Source organism: Musca domestica, unplaced genomic scaffold (genome assembly GCF_030504385.1).
Source record: "Musca domestica strain aabys unplaced genomic scaffold, Musca_domestica.polishedcontigs.V.1.1 39, whole genome shotgun sequence".
Classification (NCBI taxonomy): Eukaryota; Metazoa; Arthropoda; class Insecta; order Diptera; family Muscidae; genus Musca; species Musca domestica.
Genome location: NW_026712326.1, coordinates 2,910,619 through 2,932,684, shown reverse-complemented (window position 1 = coordinate 2,932,684; position 22,066 = coordinate 2,910,619). Strand labels below are relative to the sequence as shown.

Here is a 22,066-nt window from a genome sequence, read left to right as displayed (position 1 = left end):
CTGCTTTTGCCGTCATTCTTTATTTGCCGACTATAGAGGCACTTCTATCCGCAAAATAATATTTGTGAAAATTTAATTAGAAATCTTTAAAATTATTTTAATTTTATAAATGTGAAATGCACTTCGGCCAATACAGAAGATAGTTAAAATTAAGGTGATAATAGAAATACGGTCCGGTTGTAGGATTTCAAGTGAAGAAATAAATTTGAAGCAAAAAAAGAATACCAACGTGACTGAAACGAGATGAAACGTGATTGAAGCGGCAACACACGCACTTTACACCGCGCCAGCTTGCTCATTAAAAGTGAACCCCGTCAAGAAAATAAATTAGAACACCTTCAATGCGATGCGTGCTGATGATCATTGCTTTTGTCCATCGTTTACTTATTCTGGCATAGAAAATAATCTATAATTAACAAAATAGAACCGTGTGTGCAAAAATGAAATGATACATATATATTAGATATACATATGTATGTATAAATATGTTCTCCCCCCCATCCCCAAAAAAATGTGTAGATAAATAAAGAAGATTTTTTTACAACTTAGTTTCTGAATAACACCTGCATTTATTTGCCAATTGGCTTAAAATATCTCTCAAGTGAATGCATAGTGCAAGTGAAAAAATTTACTCCTTTGCCCATTACCCAACCGAGACCGACCGACCGACCAATCAACCAACCACCCACAAAAACCGGCACAGTGTGTGGTATTTTAAAAATTCCCGAAAGTTTAAAAATACTAATGTGAGTGCGGGTGTTTGTGTCGAGATAATGTTAGAGATCATTGCTTTACAGGTTAACAGACAGAGCGCCAAAAGAAAACGAAAGCAATTCGTATAAAAAAAGAAGAAAATAACAACAAAAAATCTTGGCTGTCCACAAAAATAGTAGCTAACAAAAAGAAAAGGTGTGAATAGTTTAAAATTTCAATTGTAGTGAAATAGAAAAAAAGTTCGAGTAATGACACAACACGTGCAAGATCCAGCTGTGTTCGAGAGGCGTTTGCGACCCATTTATGGTAAGTTGATGAAATCGGAAAAATATCATTTATTGACATTTTTCATCTTTCATTAAGTTTTATGAGTAGTCTAAGGCACCGACTTAGATTACGTAAAGATTCGTGCAATTTGTTGTCTATGGATTCCATAACTATATATTGTCTTTCTACCAGCTCATTCGATGTATCTCTAATCTGCCCCGCTTCAATTCTATGTATAAAACTGTAAGGAAAGTCAAAAGTCGGGCGGGACCGACTATATGATACCCTACACCACTATGCATATTTAGTAGAGCTCCCGTAACAAAATAAGTTATTTGAAGTATATCATACCACCTATCAACATTTGGCTTTAGAACTGTTATAGTTTGGTTTCAGAGGGAACTAATATATGGAAGTCATATCCAATTCTGAATCAATTTTCACAATATTTGACGGAGACATTTTAATATTTCATACCAATTAATATTGCTATAGAGTGCATGATATCACTTTGAGAAGGATTATATTAAAAAATATATATCGGACTCGGCTCCGAAATTCACTCCATTTGGACTGATATTAGCCATTATTTGCACAATAAACCTGAAATCGGATTAAGCTATATCCAAATCTTAGCCGATCTCCATAGAATATCGAAAAGGTATTTCCGAGCTCTATAAGATATCTGGTATTAAATAATATTGTTGTCATAAACACCAACACCAAATCAAACATATATGTATATGGGAGCTATAGCTATATCTGAACCGGTCTTCTCCGAATTCGATGTACTTGCTTCTTGACTGAATTCGGTCGGATGTACCAAAATTCAGGACTTTTGGACCGATGTTGGTGCACAATTAACCAGAAATCGTTTGAAGATATATATAGAAGCTATATTCAGATCTGAACCGATCTTGAGAAAATTTGGCGGTGGTTTTTTTGGGCTGTATCTGATATCTGGTACCAAATATCATTGTTGTGAAGTGCATATTGCGAATGTGAGGGACTTTAAACACCAAATCGCTAGAAACATATATATGGGAGCTGCATATATATGCACCGATTTTCTCCGAATTCTATGTACTTGCTTTTAGACTGAATTCGGTTGGATGTGCCAAAATTTAGTTCATTTGGACTTATACTGGCCATTTGGAGTACAATTAACCCGCAATATGTGGGAGCTATATATGAACCCGAAATATGTAGGAGCTATAAATATGATCCGATTATCACCAATTTCAATAGGGTTCTTCTTGGGCATAAAAATTGTTTTAAAAATTTCATCTCAATCGGATAATAAATGCGACCTGCATTTTGTTTACAAGAATACATGTACAGACGGACGGACGAACTTACGGACATGCATAAATCAACTCAGAAAATTAATCTTTGAAGATCCTCAAAATTAACTATGGGTCTACCTCGCTTCCTTCTACATGTTACAAACAAATATACAAAGACTAATACCCTTACAACTATGTGGTGTAGGGTATAAAAAACGGCAACCTGTATGGGTAGAATCCATAGCGACGATGAAGTTAGATGATTGGGTTTGCTGGGTAACTAAAGAGGTTCAGCATGTAACAGATGTCGGGCAAATATTCTTCGCCCTGCTATCAAATCGGGGATGATACGATTTGGAGCAGCTGCACCATCCTGATCGCAGTTGCGAGAAAAATAAAATGTTTTTTCGAGGCAGCTTTCGTTACTCTGCTGCGATTGTCGGTCGGTTGATCTTTTAGGGTCATATATATTGATTCTATGATCGCGCAAGTGTTAAAACTATTAAGTCTTGCATGATAGGCCTGTTAGCCTAGAGGATCTCTTTTACAACTCTTACCAGATCTTGAAGAACTTTCTTACACCCAACTCAAAAGAGTATAACGGTTTTAGTGTATCTCAAAATAAGATAAGACGTTGGATGTGCCTATTCATTATCAGACAACTATTTACTCGGAAAACATCGTTCCATATACCGGCCTATCAAAAGGATGGTCTGCACTCAATTCGATTTTTATACTCTCAGCCATATGGCTAGAGAGGGCATATATCATTTGATACGGCCAAAACGTGCCTCATCGAAATAACGCTGTAGGCTCAAGGTCTCTGGACTAAATCCGTTTCAGGACATTTGGAGTCGAGCTTGTGATGTCCTTCCATCCGCCTGTCTATCTGGCTTATGCGCACAATAACTCTCGAAGGAAGTATCCGATTTGATCCAAACTTACTATATTCTGATATTATTATCAAACTTAGATCGATTTCTGAGATGGGCAATATCGGTCCACTTCTTCTGGTACCTCCCACACAAAATGTCAACATTTTCAAAGAAAATAATTTACTGCACAGAAAGAGAAAGGATAATCCGATTTTGCTCCAACTTTGTAAATCCTAATATTTGCTTCAGTGCTAGGTCAGGTGCGAAAATGGACAATATCGGTCCACTCCCCCACAAAGGGTCAAAATTTGTAATAATTATGACTCTTATAAAATGTGATGTAAGTGTCCGTCCGATTGTCTTCAAATTACACACATCATAATATTTTTATTTACTCAAGCTCCGATGTGAAGATGGAATAAATCGGTCAATTCCTTCTGGTACCACCCACACAAAGGGTCAAAAATTTTGAATGTTCATGAAGCTCATAAAACACGAAATTAGCATCCGGTTCCATTCAAACTTGGCACATCTCAATATTTCCATCAACGCAAGATCTGTTATAAGTATGGTAAATACTTGTACCTCTCCCGCAAAGGGTGAAAGTTTTGAATAAGCAAAACGGTCATAAAATAAATAAGCAACCGGATCTCTTCAAATTACACTCATCGCAATATTTTTGTTAACCCAAGGTCTGGTGTGAACTTGGGATACATCGGTCCACACCTTCTGGTACCTCCCCCACAAAGTGTCAACCCTTTGAGCATCCATGAAGCTCATAAAACGCGAAATTAATATGGGATTCCGTTTTGACTTGGTACTTCTCAATATTTCTATCAACACAAGATCTCTTATAAAGATGGTACGGATCGGAGCATTTCTTCTGGTACCTACGCTATATAGGGTTCAAGATTTTTGAAGAACAAAACGCTCAAAGAAAGCGTAGTAAGTATCTAATTCTCCGCAAATTTCACACATCCAAATATACTTGCCAATACTTATATCTGTCATAACTTGCGAAACAAGTCGACGATTCTTTACAACTTGCTATAGCTAAATATTTCTCTTAACCAGAAATTTGGAATTTATGATTTCGCATAAAAGTAGATATAAATGAAGTATGAAAATGAAATACTTCGGCCCGCTATATCTGTTACCCTCACGCATATTTCCACATTTTCCAAAAATTTTCACATATCTTCTATAAAGTATAGCAAGTAGTCGATATAGCCCAAATCTGACACGTTGTAATATTTTTATCAGTCTTGTCAGATACGAATTTGTCAATATTGGCCAACTGCTTCGGAACCTCCCGCATAAAGGGTCAACAGTTTGAATAATCATAATTCAAGGCTGGGGGTATAAATCTGTCGGCAAAACCGACTGATACTATATTACTTGTTCATCTGTCTTTAGATTACGCTTTGGAATGGTATATAAATAAACACTACAAATGGAGAAAACTACAATTCCCACTTCATCTGCTGAATATTAGTAAAGAACGAATAGATTTAGGCATCTTTCCTGAAAAATTATTTTCATTTATATGCCATGACTTTTCTAAATATTCAAATTCATTACGATTATATATCAACTAATTAGTTGTAGACCACATACACTACTAAATCATTCATTCACAACCTAACAACAACAATAATAACAAAAAATTATGCTATCTTTAACCACATACACATAATTTATCAAAAATATTTACCTCTTCTTTCGTTTTTTTTTTTGTTTATTTTTAGATAACTTGGAGGTTGGCAACAATCGCAAAGCACTACAAGAATCCGAAAAAGTCTTAAAGAAACATCCAAATCTATTATGCGCCAAAGCACTTAAAGGTCTGGCGCTATTACGTCTGGGACGCTATGAAGAGAGTCATGGGTATCTGCAGGCAGTCGCCGATGAAAAGCCGGTGAACGATGCCACACTGCAAGTGCTGTCATTTTGCTATAAGGAATTGGAGCAATGTACGTTAAGGTTAATTAATCTAAAAAAGCTATGCATACTTATATTCGAAAGATACTTGAAGAAAAGCCAAACGAAACAAAATTGCCTACAAATTGTATCAAATTGAAGGCGTCGTTTGTTTCGCTAAATGACATATTTCAAATCGTCAAAACGGTGGTGCAGCTGTTGTCTGGCTATATGTACAGTGGGACAGTTGTAATGAATGCAAATTGTTTTTATTATTATTTTTTAATGCATTTAATATCAATTTTTATATCTTAAGAAAGAGTCGCAGTCAGTATTGATCTCATCCGTGGTAGCCTATTATGTTAAAAAAATGTTTGTATTATTTTATATGGAATACTTACGATATGATTCAAATTTCAAATTAATTGTGTTATGGAAAAAATAAGTGATGCCAACAAAATCTGCATCTCCAAAGCATGAGAAACTGTCAAACCATTCATATTCCCAGGGCTACCAAAAAGTATTATATTATTAATGCTATAACAAGCATCAAGGTAGCTTATTTCGCACATCTTGAAGGCATCTCTGTATCTGTCAAACACTTTTTGCGTGCAAAAGTTGATCGTCTTGAGATCTGCACCCATTCACGGTATCCAAAAAGCTTATGTACCAGAGAATTTTGGAAATAATACAGACTTCTCTTCGAAGATAAGTTTTTATACACTCAGTGAACTGATTTTTTTTTACCAACGATAAATGTTCAGACGCAGATTTTATCGACTTTCCAACTAAGACGAAGGAAAACCATTTGGGAGTGTTTCATATTCCTGCAACAGTTGAGCTCTGTTATAGTGTCATTGGTCAACAATATTTAGGGGTAGACTAGAATGGCACCTCATTAGAGATAATCAGTGGCCGATTTACATGAATAGAGGAAAATACTTTCCTATGTGAGTTCAATGTGCAGTCGGCCAATAGGACTCCAATAAAGTACAAAGTTAGTTTTTAAAATTTGAAAGCTATCTATGCCAAACTGACAAAAAAAGGTAATAGATCTATGTTGTATTTCAATAATGGATGTATTAGTGACAGCTCTATACGGAAATTCGTAGAACATTTTTCAGGGGGGTTCTAAACGAAGAGGAAAGACAAAAATTCCGAAACGTTCGATATTTCTGCATTAACACTGTTGGCCAGAGTTGAGCCGTAGTCTAATGCCATTGGATAAAAATATATACAAAGAGAATAGATTATAGTTCCTACAGAACACAGGGATTGAGCTTTACTGGGTTCCAGGTCCTTGTAATATGATTGAAAACAAGGGGACAGATGAACTGGAACGAACGAATCAATGTCATGTGATGATCAGTAACGCGGTTAATTTCCTCAAGATGGCCCTTTTGGGTCACATACTGTCGATGCAACACTTGGGTGTTAACATAGCCATGTTAATCAACACCTGTTGTATAAGCAACCTCCACCCAGACATGTGAGGAAATGCCATCATGATCTTGAGAAAGGTACATAGGTCTATAAAGAAAGTTAGAATAGAGAAAAAGGGAGTGCATACCATCCTCGGAGATGATCTGCCAACCATCGCAGCTGAAACTCGACAGCTGCCTCGACAAACCAGTGTAGTTTTGAAGCCACTGAGATCAGGATAGCGCAGTCGTCTTAATATACCATATACCTTTTACCGGCCTTAGTAAATTCCATTATATGTACTTGAAATAAATCCCCATATCAGCCCGAATCGATTGGAGTGCATATAACACCTGCCCAGCGTGTAGCACAAGCTCACTTGACACGCTGCAGCTCTTTTTTATTTGCCCAGCTGACCCTACTCATCTAAATCCAGTAACACTATGGACTCAATCCATATAGGTCACTTATTTTTTCAACGTGGAGTTACAAACTGAGCCATGAGATGCCGAAGAACAAAGACAGCTTAATATGAAAGTAAAAAAGTCTAGGTCCAAAGGGAGGACATCAAATTCAAACATTTCTGCGCGGGAACCAAGACTCATTTTTTCTCTTCTACAATTGGCGATGAGAGCACTTCCCTGCTGCATAAAAAAGTACAAGTCCACTCTTTCTGGTAACTCCCCCAAAAAATGCCAACATTTTCAAAAAAAAAAAAAAAAAATACTGCACAGAAAGAGAAGGGATAACCCGAATTTGCTCCAACTTTTTATATTCTAATATTTGCATCAGTGCTAGGTCAGGTGCGAAAATGGACAATATCGGTTCACACCATGAAGTAACTCCCCCACAAAAGGTCAAGGTTTGGAATAATTAAAACTCTTATAAAATGTGATGTAAGTGTCCGATTGTCTTCAAAATACACACATCACAATATTTTTATTATTCCAAGCAGGGGTAAAGATGGAATATATCTGACAACTCCTTCTTGTACCACCCTCACAACGGGTCAAATTTTTGAATAGTTATGAAGCTTATAAAACACGAAATTAATACACGATTCCTTCCACATTTGGCAAATCTTAATATATCCATCAACACAAGATCAGTTATAAAGATGATAGAGATCGGACCATTCCTTACGGTACCTCCCCCACAAAGGTTTAAAAATTAGAATAACCAAAACGATCATAAAATCCGAAATAAGCATACAATTCTCTTCAATTTACACACATCACAATATTTTGGTCAATTAAATTTATTGCATATTAATAGCATAAATTACAAACAACTGAAGTCAAAGAACACATTTATTCCATTCAGTGAAGTACGGCACCACCAAAGCCGACAGCTGAGCCAACGGAGGATGTGGCGATTTCGGCTTGTTTCTTGCCAAATTGATCTTTCATATTGTATAGATTTTAACAAAATATTCAATGTGGATATTCTTCTACGAAGTTTGGCCTCCTTCTCAAATAACCCTGAATATGGAATTATCCCAAGGTCTGGTGTGAAGATGGGATATATTGGTTCGCTCCTTCTGGTAATTCCCCCACAATTTGTCAACATTTTGAGTATCCATGAAGCTGATAAAACGCGAAAATAACGTCCGATTCCTTTTAGTAAGTCTATCTATCATACATCTCAAGATTTCCATCAATACAAGATTTGTTATAAAGATGGTAGAGATCGCACCATTTCTTCTGATACCTCCCCCACATAGGGTTCAAGTTTTTGAAGGACAAAAGGCTCAAAGAAAGCAATATAAGCATCCAATAAGTGGGTACCTCACCCACATAGGGTCACATTTTCCAATACTTATATCTGTCTTAATTGCGCAACAAGTCGGCGATTCCTTACAACTTGCCATATCTAAATATGCCAATTAGCCAGAAATCTGATATGAATATGTAATTAATTGGAATTTATGATTTAGAAATGAAATCATATAAATGTTCGGTTTCCTTTAAATATTTCACAATAATGGAATGGCACATATCTCATATAAATTACAGGAAGTAGTCGATATAATCTAAATCTGTCACGTTGTAATATTTATATCAGTCTTAGGTTAGATACGAATTGGCCAATACTATTTAACTTGTTATATTATAAAAAGGTTGTTTAGGCATGGAGAAGAAATTACATTGTTCATCAAGAACCTATTAAAATAACAACATTTTGCTCTGTTACCCCTTTTTTGTTAAATATTTAATTTTTGCTTTTACAAACACGTGAAACTTCTTTAAGAAATTCTATTTTTATTTTTTGCTTAATAGTAAAGGAAAGAAGAAGCAAAAAGATAAATAGATTTTGTGATACGCGCCAAGTCATTTTTATCCACTTTTATCTTCTGGGAAGCTGAAAAGTAATTGCTGGTTCTGTGTCGGAGAATATGAACATATCGTGTATAATTTGTTCTCCCATAAGCCTGTCTTACAAAATGTCTCCTTCTAATAATTTCCACAACATGTTTAGGTTAGATTTCGAAAGTTAGTTTTTGAACAAATTTTAAAACATTTTTAATCTTGTGATCATTCAAAAACAAGTCCGTGGTCTAAATTGATGTGACATATATAAATTTCTCTACTATTCCTCTATTTAATATATCAAATAGCCAAGTCCCACTGTGTGTCAATCAAAAATGATGATACAGCTATAATTTATGCTGAGACCATTAAACACTATGTTTGATATAAAAAAAAAACATTGCATACAAATGATTGCATTTAGCATTAACACTTAAAAGAGTAAAGACACTATTTTATTGTTTAAATTTTTTTAAAGAATAGCAACTAATCATTTCAAAATTTCTTCCTCCTTCTTTTTAGTGGACAAAATTGTGGAAATCTACAATTATGCGGTCAAACAATCACCCAACAACGAAGAACTCTTGGCACATCTTTTCATTTCGCATGTGCGCATGGAGGATTTCAAATCACAGCAATCGGTTGCCCTACAAATGTACAAAGCTCAACCCAAAAATGCCTATTATTTTTGGGCCGTCATGAGTGTGGTGCTACAGGTTGTTGTTATGTTAACCTAATATATGAGCTAATAATAATAAGTACCTTTCCTCGTCACAGGGTATTCGTGGTCCCGAACGAACCAACCCGGCTAAACGAAAGATATACCTATCGTTGGCTCAGCGTATGGTCGACAAAATGATACAAGAGAATAAATTAGAATCGGAACAAGAGGCATTCTTATATTTGCATATTTTACAATTGCAAGAAAACTATAAAGGAGCTTTGGAATTTCTCAACGGCCCGGTGTGTGAAAAAGTCTATCCTGGTGCACCGATATATTTGAAAATTAATCTGTTGAAATCGCTGAAAATGTGGTCGGAATGTAATGAGCTGTTGAAGAAACTATTGAAAGAAGAGTAAGTTCGGATGAATGGTTTTTTAATTGATTCTATTTTAAAGTTATTTTCTCAATTTAATTTTAGCCATGATCGTTGGGATTATTATAAGGATTACATAGGCACCTGTTTTGAGTTGTATGACCTACAAAAATCAGAAAACTCGGACGAAGGCACAGATAAAGCAGAATCTATGAAGCCCCTTGAAGAATGCCGAGATTTTCTAACAGAGGTATTTAATATGTTTAGTGAATAATATCGACATTATGTTACAAGTCAATGTTGGTGTCTTTAAGAACAAATACGTCCTTGTTTACCCACCGCATCATGAAAGTTTTGGAAGTAAGCCACAGCGTACCCAAGCTTGCAAACAAATTGAAATATTTTATGATGATTATCGTAGGAAGTATTCGATCAATAACCATTGAAGTTCTATATAGATTAATATACAGGGTGAGATAAAAAACAGCAACAAAGTCAAACGCCATAATTTTTGCATTTTTTAACAATTTTTTAAAATGTCTAAAAAAAGGATCAAATTTTAGAATAAGTTCAGATTTGTTCGAATTGGTCGCCTTTGGCACGAATTATGGAAATACGGCCAGTAAAACCGTCACACGCTGCCCGAATGTTGCTCTGCGGTATTTTGGCACATTCCCGGCGAAGCGCTTGTTTAAGGTGATGGATGGATGGATGGTATTTTTTAGTGCCAACCTTGCTTTTCAAAATACTCCAGACACAATAGTCCAATGTCGAAAAAACTGGTGGGAAATATACAGGTTTCAGATTTAATGAATATGATGCAAAAGTCAATGGAAGGTATTATGGATGAAAAACTCAAAAATCTAGCTACAAAGAGCGATTTTGAGGATATTAAAACTAACGTCGCAGAAATCGATAAGAAATGTGAAGATCTGAAAAATGAAAATGAAATATTACGATCTGAAATCAACAAGCTAAAAGCAGAACGCGAAAGAGACAATGAAAATTTAAGACGTCTAGTTGACCAGAGTAAACGCAAAAATGTTATATTCAAAGGCATTAAGAAACAAGGCTCACCGAAAAATTCTGTTGAAAATGTCTGTATAAACGTTTTGAAACTTAATGATTTGAAAATTAAAATGGCAAGAACTTTATATTCAAACAATGGAAAAATTGGAGTTGTAGCTGAAATGCAGACGGAGGAAATGGTACATAAAATATTTAAAAATACCAAAAATTTAACAGGGTCTACCATAATAATAGAGAGAGATTTGAGCGAAGAAAGACAACAAGATCGCAAAGTTCTCTTGCAAATAAAATCAGCCATACTTCAGACTGATAAAACGCATAAAATATTTGTTAGAAATGATTCCCTCAAAATTGGAAATAAATGGCTACATTTTTCAAAAAACCACGAACTGATGTCGGGAAGTAATAAAGCCGAAACGGTACTCAAAGAACTCTATGGTAATAAACTAGCGGATTTAAATATAGATTATATGCATTTACTAAAAAATGTCATCCAAAAAAACTAATTGAACGAAATATATGTAAAATCAAACCCATCACAGAAGAACATAATCTAAAAATAATTTCGTACAACATTCATGGACTTGAAAATAAAACATTATATCCAGATTTTTTCAAATATCTAGCCGATTTTGATATTATTGCCCTTTGTGAGACACATATCTGTCAAGATAAAATAGTTTTTTTTAAAAAGTACTTTGGTGACTTTTGTACGACTTGGTATCCGGCAACAAGAAATAGCAGATTTGGAAGAGGAATAGGAGGTAGTGTTGTTGGGGTAAAAAAAACCTTAAAAAATATTGGTTTAAAATACAGCTTTGAATGCAGATTTGGCATAAATTACGTCAAATTCAAAATCAACCAAAATAGTTTTCATCTAATACCACTATATATGAGGTCAGCAACCTGGAATGAAGATTTTCAAAAATTGGACTTATTCCTGAAGGAGAATTATATAGAAAATCCAATAGTAATTGGTGACTTAAATATAAGAATTGGCAATATGCAGATCGAAATTGAGGAAGACCAAAAATCAACTTTTTATGCGGGTTTGGAGGAAAGAAAATCCAAGGATGTCGAAATAAATACCAGAGGAAAGAATTTCATCGACTTTTGCTATGATCATGGTTTGCTGATAACAAATGGCATGACTAAAGGGGATGAATGTGGAGAATTTACATTTGTGAGCACAGTTGGAGCGTCAGTGAATGACATATGCGCAGTCTCCCATAATCTTCTTTCAAACGTTGATGAATTTCGAATCGAAAATAAAACCTGGTCTGACCATATGCCAATAATATTATCATTAAATATCAAACTACAAAACGAAAAAGAAACCTTAAATACACTTCTGCCAAAGCTAAAGTGGAATGCAAATAAAGCATCAGATTATCAGAATAAAGTATTGGAACTCATCGAAATAAGTGGTAATCAAGGTACTTTTACCTTTTCAGATGTAACGAATCTTATTAAAGATGCATCAAAAATCTTCTTCAAAAAAACACCTAATTTTGCGAAAAATGAAAAATGGTTCAATACAAGATGCTACAATGCTAGAAAAACTTCCATGAAGAAACTTAACAGATTCCGGAAAGACTCTACAATAGAGAACAAACGCAAATACCTAGAAAGTAATCGTATATATAAAGATGCATGCCGATTGGCTAAACTGCAATATTTCAGCAGTTTAGAAAGAAAACTTGATAATGTCAAAGATAGCAAAGATTGGTGGAAAATAGCTAAGGAAATCCGAAATGATACAAATAATCAAAGAGGAATATTCGTCGAACCAAACGACTTCAAACGGCATTTTGAAAAATTGCTCAACCCACCGCAAACATCACCAGATATCCAGTACGCTCCAAACTTTTTCATAGATGATGATTTGGACAAGCCTATTTCAATGACAGAGCTAAAGAACGTCTTAAGAAAATGTAAAGTAAATAAAGCTCCAGGAGAAGATCGTATTCCATACGAGTTCTACAAAAATGCTCCAGAACAATTGCTACAGGAAATCGTAAATTCATGCAACAAAGTTTTCAACTCTGGAAACGTTGACTCGACATTTTCTACCAGCATAATCTACCCTATATTTAAAAAGGGAGACACTACACAAGCTCAGAACTATCGAGGGATCTCTTTTATGAACTGCTTGCCAAAAATTATGATGGGAATTATTACGGAAAGGTTGTACAATTGGGCGGAAAAACACAAAAAGATCAATGAATATCAGTCCGGTTTTAGAAAATACTACTCGACGAATGATAATATATTCAGTCTCACTTCGATGGTCCATATCAACTGGCATGAAGATAAGAAAACATATGCGTTCTTCGTAGATTTTAAAGCGGCATTCGACAATGTTTGCAGAAAATCTATGCTATATAAATTAAATATCCTTGGTGTGTCAACAAAGGTAATAAGATTTATAGAAAATGTATATAATGATACAAACTTTATGGTATGGACAGGACATGATCTCTCCGATAAATTTTCGACGTCAGCAGGAGTAAAACAAGGATGTTTACTGTCCCCATTGCTATTTGCCCTATACCTAGACGATTTACATGAGTTCATCGGCGGCGGTATCGAGATTGATGACCTAAATATAAGAATTTTGCTTTATGCAGATGATATAGTAATCCTGGCAAATGACGTGAAGGTACTACAAAAAATGATAGATAAATTAGAAGAGTATTGTAGTATATGGAATGTTACTGTCAACTTGGAAAAGTCAAAAATAATGGTATTAAGAAAAGGTGGAAAAATCTCGCAAAATGAAAAATGGCTCTACAAAAATGAACCAATTACAATTACTTCGGAATTTACCTATCTTGGGATGTTACTAACACCAAAGCTCTCTTTCAAAAACCACATTTTGGCAAGAAATAACTCATCCAAAAACTGTATAAACTCTACATGGAAATCCTTTTTGAATAAGCCCGATGTATCAATTACGTCAAAATGGAAACTGTTCTCAGCAGTTTGCAGATCAATCCAACAATATGGCGCGCAAATATGGGGATATACAAATTTTGAGGACGTAGACAAATTAGAAATTTACTTCTGGAAGAAAATATTAAAACTCCCAAATTTCACACCAACATACATATTAAGATTAGAAACCGACATGGAACATAGCCATATCCTCTCCTTGAAAACCCATTTGGATTATATCATTCGAGCCATATTTGATTACAATAGCGACCGATTACCTCACAAACTGGCGAAAATAGTTCTGCAAAAAGACATTTACTGGGCAAAGCATATTCGTGCACTCTTAATGCAAAACAATATCGAACCATTTAATTTAAATAGTACCAAAAGCGAAGTTGTGGAAAAAAAAGATCACCTCCTAAAGACATTAGATTACAAATATTGGTGCGATGCCATAAATAGAGCCAATCAAACGACCCGAATTTACTCGAAGCTAGACCCATCAGTAGGTCAAACTTACATCAACTCGCTGTTAACGTCAGAGGAGAAAATGTGGATATTCAAAGCCAGAAGCGATATTATCAAACTTAATCTCAATAATATAGATGCAAATAGGAACCCACTCTGCTCCTTATGCAACTTGATGGAAGCTGAAAATCTTCAACATTTTCTTTGTAACTGCCCCATATTTAAAGAATTTAGAATTATGTTCTTCAAAAAGACACTGCTTAAGGAAGATGACCTTATAAATATTTTAAATGGATATATTGTAAATTGGAAATATGTCGCAAGTTTTATAAAAATTTGTACACAATATAGAAATCAGCTATTATCTGAATTTAACTTTTAAATCCCAATTTGTATTTTCAAACAATGTCTTAAAAAATAATAATAATAATAAAATAAAAAATAAAAAAAAAAAAAAAAAAAAAAAAAAAATTACAACATAAGCTACAGACAGACAGCCATAGGCTATTGTCTTATCGATATTATATATCTAATTTTTTATTTAATATTACATAAAAGTTTAATTTAATATTACATACACTGTAACGAATTTGAAATGTTTAAATAAAAAATACTCTACTACTACTACTACTACTAGTCCAATGGATTGGTATCCGGAGATTTTGGTGGTCATTGTGCGCTGGAAATGAAGCGAAGACCTCATTTTGTAACCATTCTTGGCGTGCTGAGTCCTGTTGGAATGTCCAAGGTCTGCAGCCAAAATATTTTTCCTCATCATGACAGATTCTACAGTAATCGTTGTTCATCGTGGCCAATAAGTCTCTGACTTTTTTGACCGCCATGATTTCCGCCTGGAACATACTAAAGTCGTTACCGAGCTTGTAGGATTCACGTTCATATTAAGGGTAGTCCAACTTAACTTTATAGCTTACTTCACAAGATATGTGGTTTTGGCCGCATTTTTGAACCAGAACTAAGTCCGAAAGTTTTGCATAAAGTTCTAACTCATCCCACGCCGACAATACTTTCTTCGTATATTCTTCAATGACACATCGGACAGTTCCCCTACTCCAAAGACCACAAAGACCGGAGTCTAAAGACTTTTCGTTTTCACAGTAGAATATCTTATTTTAAACAGGTTGCCGTTGCCAAACTGCATTCTCCCAGGATCTCCTACCACAAGGAAGGCCATCTCTTTCTAGGAAGGCTATTTTCCATAGGCTTTTGGGATAAGAAGCCGCCGAATGTCGCATATTTTGCCTTCCGGACTAGCTTGGTCGATGACAGCTACATAATGGTGATCAGGTAAAAGGTCTGTGAGAACTTCTTCCAATCGCTTTTCTTGAATATTGAGATTTAGTGGTTTCCTTTTGGCCCACACCAAGTGTGAGGTCTGTAACCGGTGGCCGAAGTGAACGCCGGAGAGGGTGGCAAAGAGGCTAAACAACGAAGATTTGTTAGTCTCTGAATGATTCTTCCGTGAACCTTCTTCTCTTCATTGTTGTGCGTGAAGAGGACGGTACATTCCTTACTTCAGAACATTTGAGGTGGAGACCATAGGAGACGCATGGCAAAGAAACTCGACTCGAAGAATCAGAAGGGCAATGAATTAGCTCGAGGGGGCTTCAATTTGATTGATCTACCGATTGATGTGTCTGTCACCAGACCGTCGAGGCTTATCTCCTCCCCAGAATCAGTGGTTTTTTTCCCAGTTGCCAACCACCAACACATAATACCACAACATCATAGAACGCCATATCCACACATATATTAGTCGAGGACTCAACCAACAACCACTTCCTTCTCTTTCGCTACTACTACTACTTATTTTTCCTGTGATGAGCACAATGGACCGAAGTTACACGGAGCTTCCGTGGAACTATATACGACTTGTTTCACATATGTCTTCCAGTGTGGGATTTATTTTATTTTCCTTGATGTTTCGTTTTCCTCATCCTCATTAACCATTTAATATTAAACATTTGTTTTCCAGATAATTGAAACATCAACGAAAAAGGTCAGAGGTCCTTATTTGGCACGCCTCGAATTGCACCAACGTTTGCGACAACATAATTTAGATGCCAACACTTTTATGGGAGAATTCTGTGATTTGGTTGTTAACTATTTCCGTTTGTTTAGTGATAAACCATGCTGTACACACGATATCTCCTTGTTCTTGCCGGCCATATCTTTGGAAGATAGAAAACAGCTGGCCAATAAATTGTTGGCGGAAAGTGGTATTAGCTCTACAAATTTACCAAAAGATGTAAGTATTTTTTGTGGGACATAGTGAGGCTAGATTATCTTTTCATAATTTTTTTTCTTTGCATTACAGAAAGAATCAATGCAAAAACACATTTGCGCCTTGCAAGTATCCCGTATTTGTGGTTCCCATTTGGATTTAGATATTGAACACCGTCTGGCCTTTTATACATCATTGAAATTGCATTATGAACATGGCCTTAGTAATTTTGGCAAAGATTTACTACCCACAGATATGGGTCCCTCGGATCCATATGCTCTATTGGCAGGTTAGTTATTTGCCTTTTTTTCGTAAAATTACATTTTAAAACATTTTCAAATACTTATCATTTTCAGCTAATGTTATGTACGACATAAGTCAACATGAACAAAAATCCGATCGTATATTTGAGGGTCTATGCCTATTGCAATATGTGTTGCGCAACCGTACCAGTAACTTCCACGTTAAATTGTTAAGTCTCAAGATTTTCCATATGTTGGGCTGTCTTCTGGGTGCCCAGGAAATGTATGAATATTTGGAAATCAAACAAATACAACTGGACTCAATGGGTTATGTACACTGTAACCCCATGATTTTGGCCGGACGTTTTTCTATGGCCCGTTCGGTATATGATACAACATTGAAATTCTTTACGAACAGCTATAAAGAACGTCTCGAATATATAGCGTTGACATATCGTTTTTGTACTTTCTCCAAATTGGAAGAGTTTATGAATTTCAAGGAGCGCCTAACCAATAGTTTTCATTATGTGGCAATCTCTGTGGAGGCCCAACTTAGCGATTTGGTTATACTGTATGGCAATGTCCAACAAAATCTCAATACCTATATGATAATGTCCATAGATCCGGCCGAAGATCGTATATCATGGAATGAGCTGAGGGATAATCGTGATTTAACTGCCATGATACGTTGGGATCCAGTGCATTTGGTTGACACCGAACGCGAACGCAACGAATCGTTTAAGCAAGAAGTGGAAATATTGCACATACGCTCATTGATGTTACGTTTGGTGGCCTCGTTCGTTGATCTATTCCATCCCAATCTGAGTGTCAAATATTGTCGAGCAGCAGCAGCAGCCGGTCCCAACTTACAGGAACTGAAAGATGCTCTGCCCGGTGGTGCCAAAGATACTGCCATTATTGAATCCTTGCGTGATTCTTGGCTGGAGTTATTCAAACGTCTGCGGGCGGCCGATGATTTGAACCCCTTGCCAAATCGTTTCCTAGTCGATTTATTACCAACACGTTTGCATTTACTTTTACAAATGCCCTATGAGAAATTCTTTAGTGATTTAGCACAATTGGTCATAGAAATGTATGTGGGCAATAACAACTTACCGCTGCAATGCAAAGTGGTATCCGACAATGCGGTAGAAGTGGTAAATTGCATTGATGCCATTATTAAGGAAAGTAATGCCGCCACCACAGATGGTCTGTGGCGAAGGCGTGAATGGCAGAGTAAAGTTGGTGCTTGTTTGGAGGTGAGTTGAGATTTCATACGTTTTTCTTTTTTGTTTTTATGCCCTCCACCATATTATATATATATATATATATATATATTCTTGATCAGCATAAAATTCTATGTCGATTTAGCGATGTCCGTCCGTCTGTGGAAATCACTCTAACTTCCGAACGAATTGAAGTAGGTTAATAAAATTTTACTCAAATGTATATTATGTCTGCAGGACTTTTGGTATTAAAAATGGGACATGTAGTTCCACGTTTTGGTATAGCCCCCATATAATGGAACCTCCTTGTTTTCAATATTTTGGTGATTTAAGCGACATTATTCACCAGAATAGTTTCAAATTTGGTATTTGAAGTTCGCAATGGATACCACAGCCTATGACAGAAAATTGTCCGTGCTACTCCCCGCCTTCGTATAGCTCTCATATAATGGCACCACCCGATATTCGGTATTTTGATGATTTTAGCGACATTATTTACCGGAATTGTTTCAAATTTGGTATTTGAAGTTCGAAATGGATACTACAGCCTATGACAGAAAATTATCTGTGCAGGTCCACGTCTTCGTATAGCCCCCATATAATGGTACCTCCCTATATTCGGTATTTTGATGATTTTACCCACATTATTTACCGGAATTGTTTCAAATTTGGTATTAAAAGTTCGTAATGGATACCACAGCCTATGGCATAAAATTGTCCGTGCAGGTCCACATCTTCGTATGGTCCCCATATAATGGTAATTCCCGATATTTGGTATTTTGATGATTTTAGCGACATTATTCGCCGGAATTGTTTCAAATTTGGTATTTAAAGTTCGTAATGGATACCACAGCCTATGACAGAAAATTGTCTGTGCAGGTCCACGTCTTCATATGGCCCCATATAACGGCTTCTCCCGATATTCGGTATTTTGATGATTTTAGCTACATTTTTTACCGATTTTTTTAAGTTTCGCATTTGAATATTGTTGAATAAAGTTGTCTATGCATTCAATATTTTTAAGATTTTAACAGAATTCTTAACGAATTTTATTTATTTATTTATTTTTTTAATTGCCAAATTCGTTCCAAATGTTGGGGAGTATTCAAAGTTCGGCCAGGCCGAACTTAGAGCTGTTTTACTTGTTCTTTACTGCAATTAAAATGTTATTGAATTCTTCCAGATGATATCCCTCTATGCCTTTGTGCTGCAAGCCATCTATGAGAAGCTACAGGTTTCCATGAAAACCAAACAGAAAAGGAAACCCAATGCCGACGGCACAGAACAAATAATGAATGAAAAGGAACGCTGTCAACTGACTCTAGAGTTGATGCGCCAATTGAAAATTGAATTCCAACGTTGTGATAAATGTTTACGTATGTATAAGTGCCGGTTACTATATGTCGATACGAAATTGGATTCAAAAGAAAAGAACATATTCCAATTTTTTCGATTTTTTTTTGTGAATTTATAAATTTAATATACCTATTTGGAATTGTGTTTTTCTTTCGCATTCACTGTCGTATCGACATTCAATTGAAGTTACAGCCCTTTAATCTCCATTGGTAAATTCTAAAATATTTTTGTTTCAATATTTTCAGTTAATTGGAATACTCCTGCACTGCCACGTAATTTAAATTCTTTTATGGCCGATATGTCATTGAAACCCGAAACGGAGGCAATACTTATTGGTGATGTTGCATCGACATTCAAGGAATCACACGATTTTATGATAACCGAACTAAGAAATCTGCTAAAGGACAAAATACGCATGGTTAGCAAGTAAATGGCTGTGTCAGTTTAGTCAGTCAGAGCATGTACATGTGTGTACTGTTAGCTTAAGCGCCTTTAAAGCTAGTTTGGTCTAATCTAAATAATTCACCGTCATAATATTACTTTATTCACAACACAACTAATGTGTGTGTGCGTGTGTTAAACGTATAACGTTTATTTCCCTCGGTATGAGGAGGGTACGTACCAATATGCTAACTGACAATTTACCAACTTGAGCTGTTATTGTGAAATAATAATAATAATAATCATTTTTAAAACATCAAGGAAAAAAACTTCTACAATCAATATCCATTCATATATACTTATAAAGAGAACAAGAAAATAAAACAAGAAATTTTTGCTGTGCAAATTCACCTTTTTTCTAATTTAATTATATTTGTATTCAAACCGATAAAGACATAATTGTGCAAATAGAAAATCATGAAGAATAGTCGAAATAATATCATGGTTTACAAAAACAAAAAAAAAACAAAATTTAAAGTGTTTTATAAATCAATATAACCATCAATAATAAACTAATGAACAACAAGAAAGAAAAATATATTTTAAATTTTTGGCTAATTCAATAAAAAAGACAAAATACTTTTAATATTAATTCAATACATTTGAAATATTTATTTATACACAAAGTGTCGTAATGAAGGAGTTAGCAACTCCTTTGGAGACTAATACATTCTCTCAGATCCCAGGACATAGCTGTCTGTCTGTCCTGCTGGCCGGGTGCGCACAATAACTCTCGAAAGGAGTATCCGATTTGATCCAAACTTGGTTTATCGTAATAGAATTATCAAACTTAGATCGAGTTCGGAGATGCGCAATATTGGTCCACTCCTTCCGGTACCTCCCCCACAAGTTGTCAACATTTTCAAAGAAAAAAATTTACTGCACAGAAAAAAAAAGGATAATCCGATTTTGCTCCAACTTCCTAATATTTGCATTAGTGCTAGGTCAGGTGTGAAAATGGACAATATCGGTCCACTCCATCCAGTACCTCCCCCATAAAGGGTCAAGTTTTTGAGTAATTATGACTCCTATAAAATGTGATGTAAGTGTCCGATTGTCTTCAAACTACACACATTACAACATTTTTATTAACCTAAGGTTTGGTGTGAAGATGGGCAATATAGGGTCACCCCTTACGGTACCTCCCCCACAAAGGTTCAAAATTTTGAGTATCCATGAAGATCATAAAAAGGGAAATTAACATCCGATTCCATTCAAACTTGGTCAATTTAAATATTTCAATCAACACAAGATCTGTTACAAAAATGGTCAAAGTTTTGAATAACAAAAAAGATCATAAAATCCGAAATAAGCATCCGGTTCTCTTCAAATTACACACATCACAATATTTTTATTAACCCAAAGTCTAGTGTGATGATGGAATATATCGGTCCACTCCTTCTGGTACCTCCCCCACAAAGGATCAACATTTTGAATATCATTGACCCTTACAAAACTCGAAATTAAAATTTCGAAGATTCCATTCGGACTTTGTAAATTTTAATATTTCAATTAACACAAGAACTCTTAAAATTATGGTAGAGATCGAACAATTCCTTCTGGTACCTCCCCCACAAAGATTCAAAGTTTTGAATAAAAAATCCATCATAAAATCCGAGATAAGCACCCGCTTCTCTACAATTACACACTTCACAATATTTTTATTAACCTAAGGTCTGGCGTGAAGATGGGATATATCGGTCCACCCCTTCTGGTACCTCTCCCACAAAGGGTCAACATTTTGATTATCTATGAATTACCATCCGATTCCATTCAGCCTTGGTACATCTCAATATATCCATCAACACAAGATCTGTTATAAAGATGGTACAGATCGGACCATTCCTTCTGGTACCTCCCCCACATAGGACTCAAGATTTTGAAAAACAAAACGCGCAAAGAAAGCGAAAAGATCATCCAACCCTCTTCAAATTTCACACATCCAAATATTTTTGCTAACGCAGGATCTATTATGAAGATGATATATATCTGCAAACACCTTTTGGTACCTAACCCACAAAAAGTCTCAATTTGCAATACTTTAATCTGTCATAACTTGCGAAACAAGTCAGCAATTCTTTACAACTAGCTGTATCTTAAAAATTCCACAAATCTGAGATGAATATGGAATTTTTATTTCGCGTAATTTGGATATTGTAATGTTATCCATACCAATATTTGTATCTGTATTAGATGAAGTATGAAAATGAAGTACTTCGGTTCGCTATATCTGTAAATTCACGCATATTTCCAAATTTTCTAAAAATTTGATATCTCATATAGAGTATAGGAAGT

At 35.4% G+C, this 22,066-nt stretch overlaps 1 protein-coding gene across 3 annotated transcripts; it reads left to right on the top strand.

Moving 5' to 3' along the window:
• Positions 1-20,242, top strand: LOC101890184 (phagocyte signaling-impaired protein). Of its 3 annotated transcripts, none has more exons than XM_005178156.4 (11): positions 1-154; positions 798-1,020; positions 4,891-5,115; positions 9,316-9,509; positions 9,571-9,869; positions 9,936-10,080; positions 16,258-16,530; positions 16,600-16,795; positions 16,863-18,007; positions 19,158-19,350; positions 19,576-20,242. In XM_005178156.4, the coding sequence occupies exons 2-11, from the start codon at positions 963-965 to the stop codon at positions 19,758-19,760; spliced, it is 2,913 nt and encodes a 970-aa protein (XP_005178213.1). In that variant the 5' UTR covers positions 1-154; positions 798-962; the 3' UTR covers positions 19,761-20,242. The 3 variants fall into 3 exon arrangements, with proteins under 3 accessions (XP_005178213.1, XP_005178212.1, XP_058982462.1); XM_005178155.4 differs by having other exon boundaries at positions 10-473; XM_059126479.1 differs by having other exon boundaries at positions 10-1,020.
• The last annotated feature ends 1,824 nt before the right edge of the window (positions 20,243-22,066 follow it).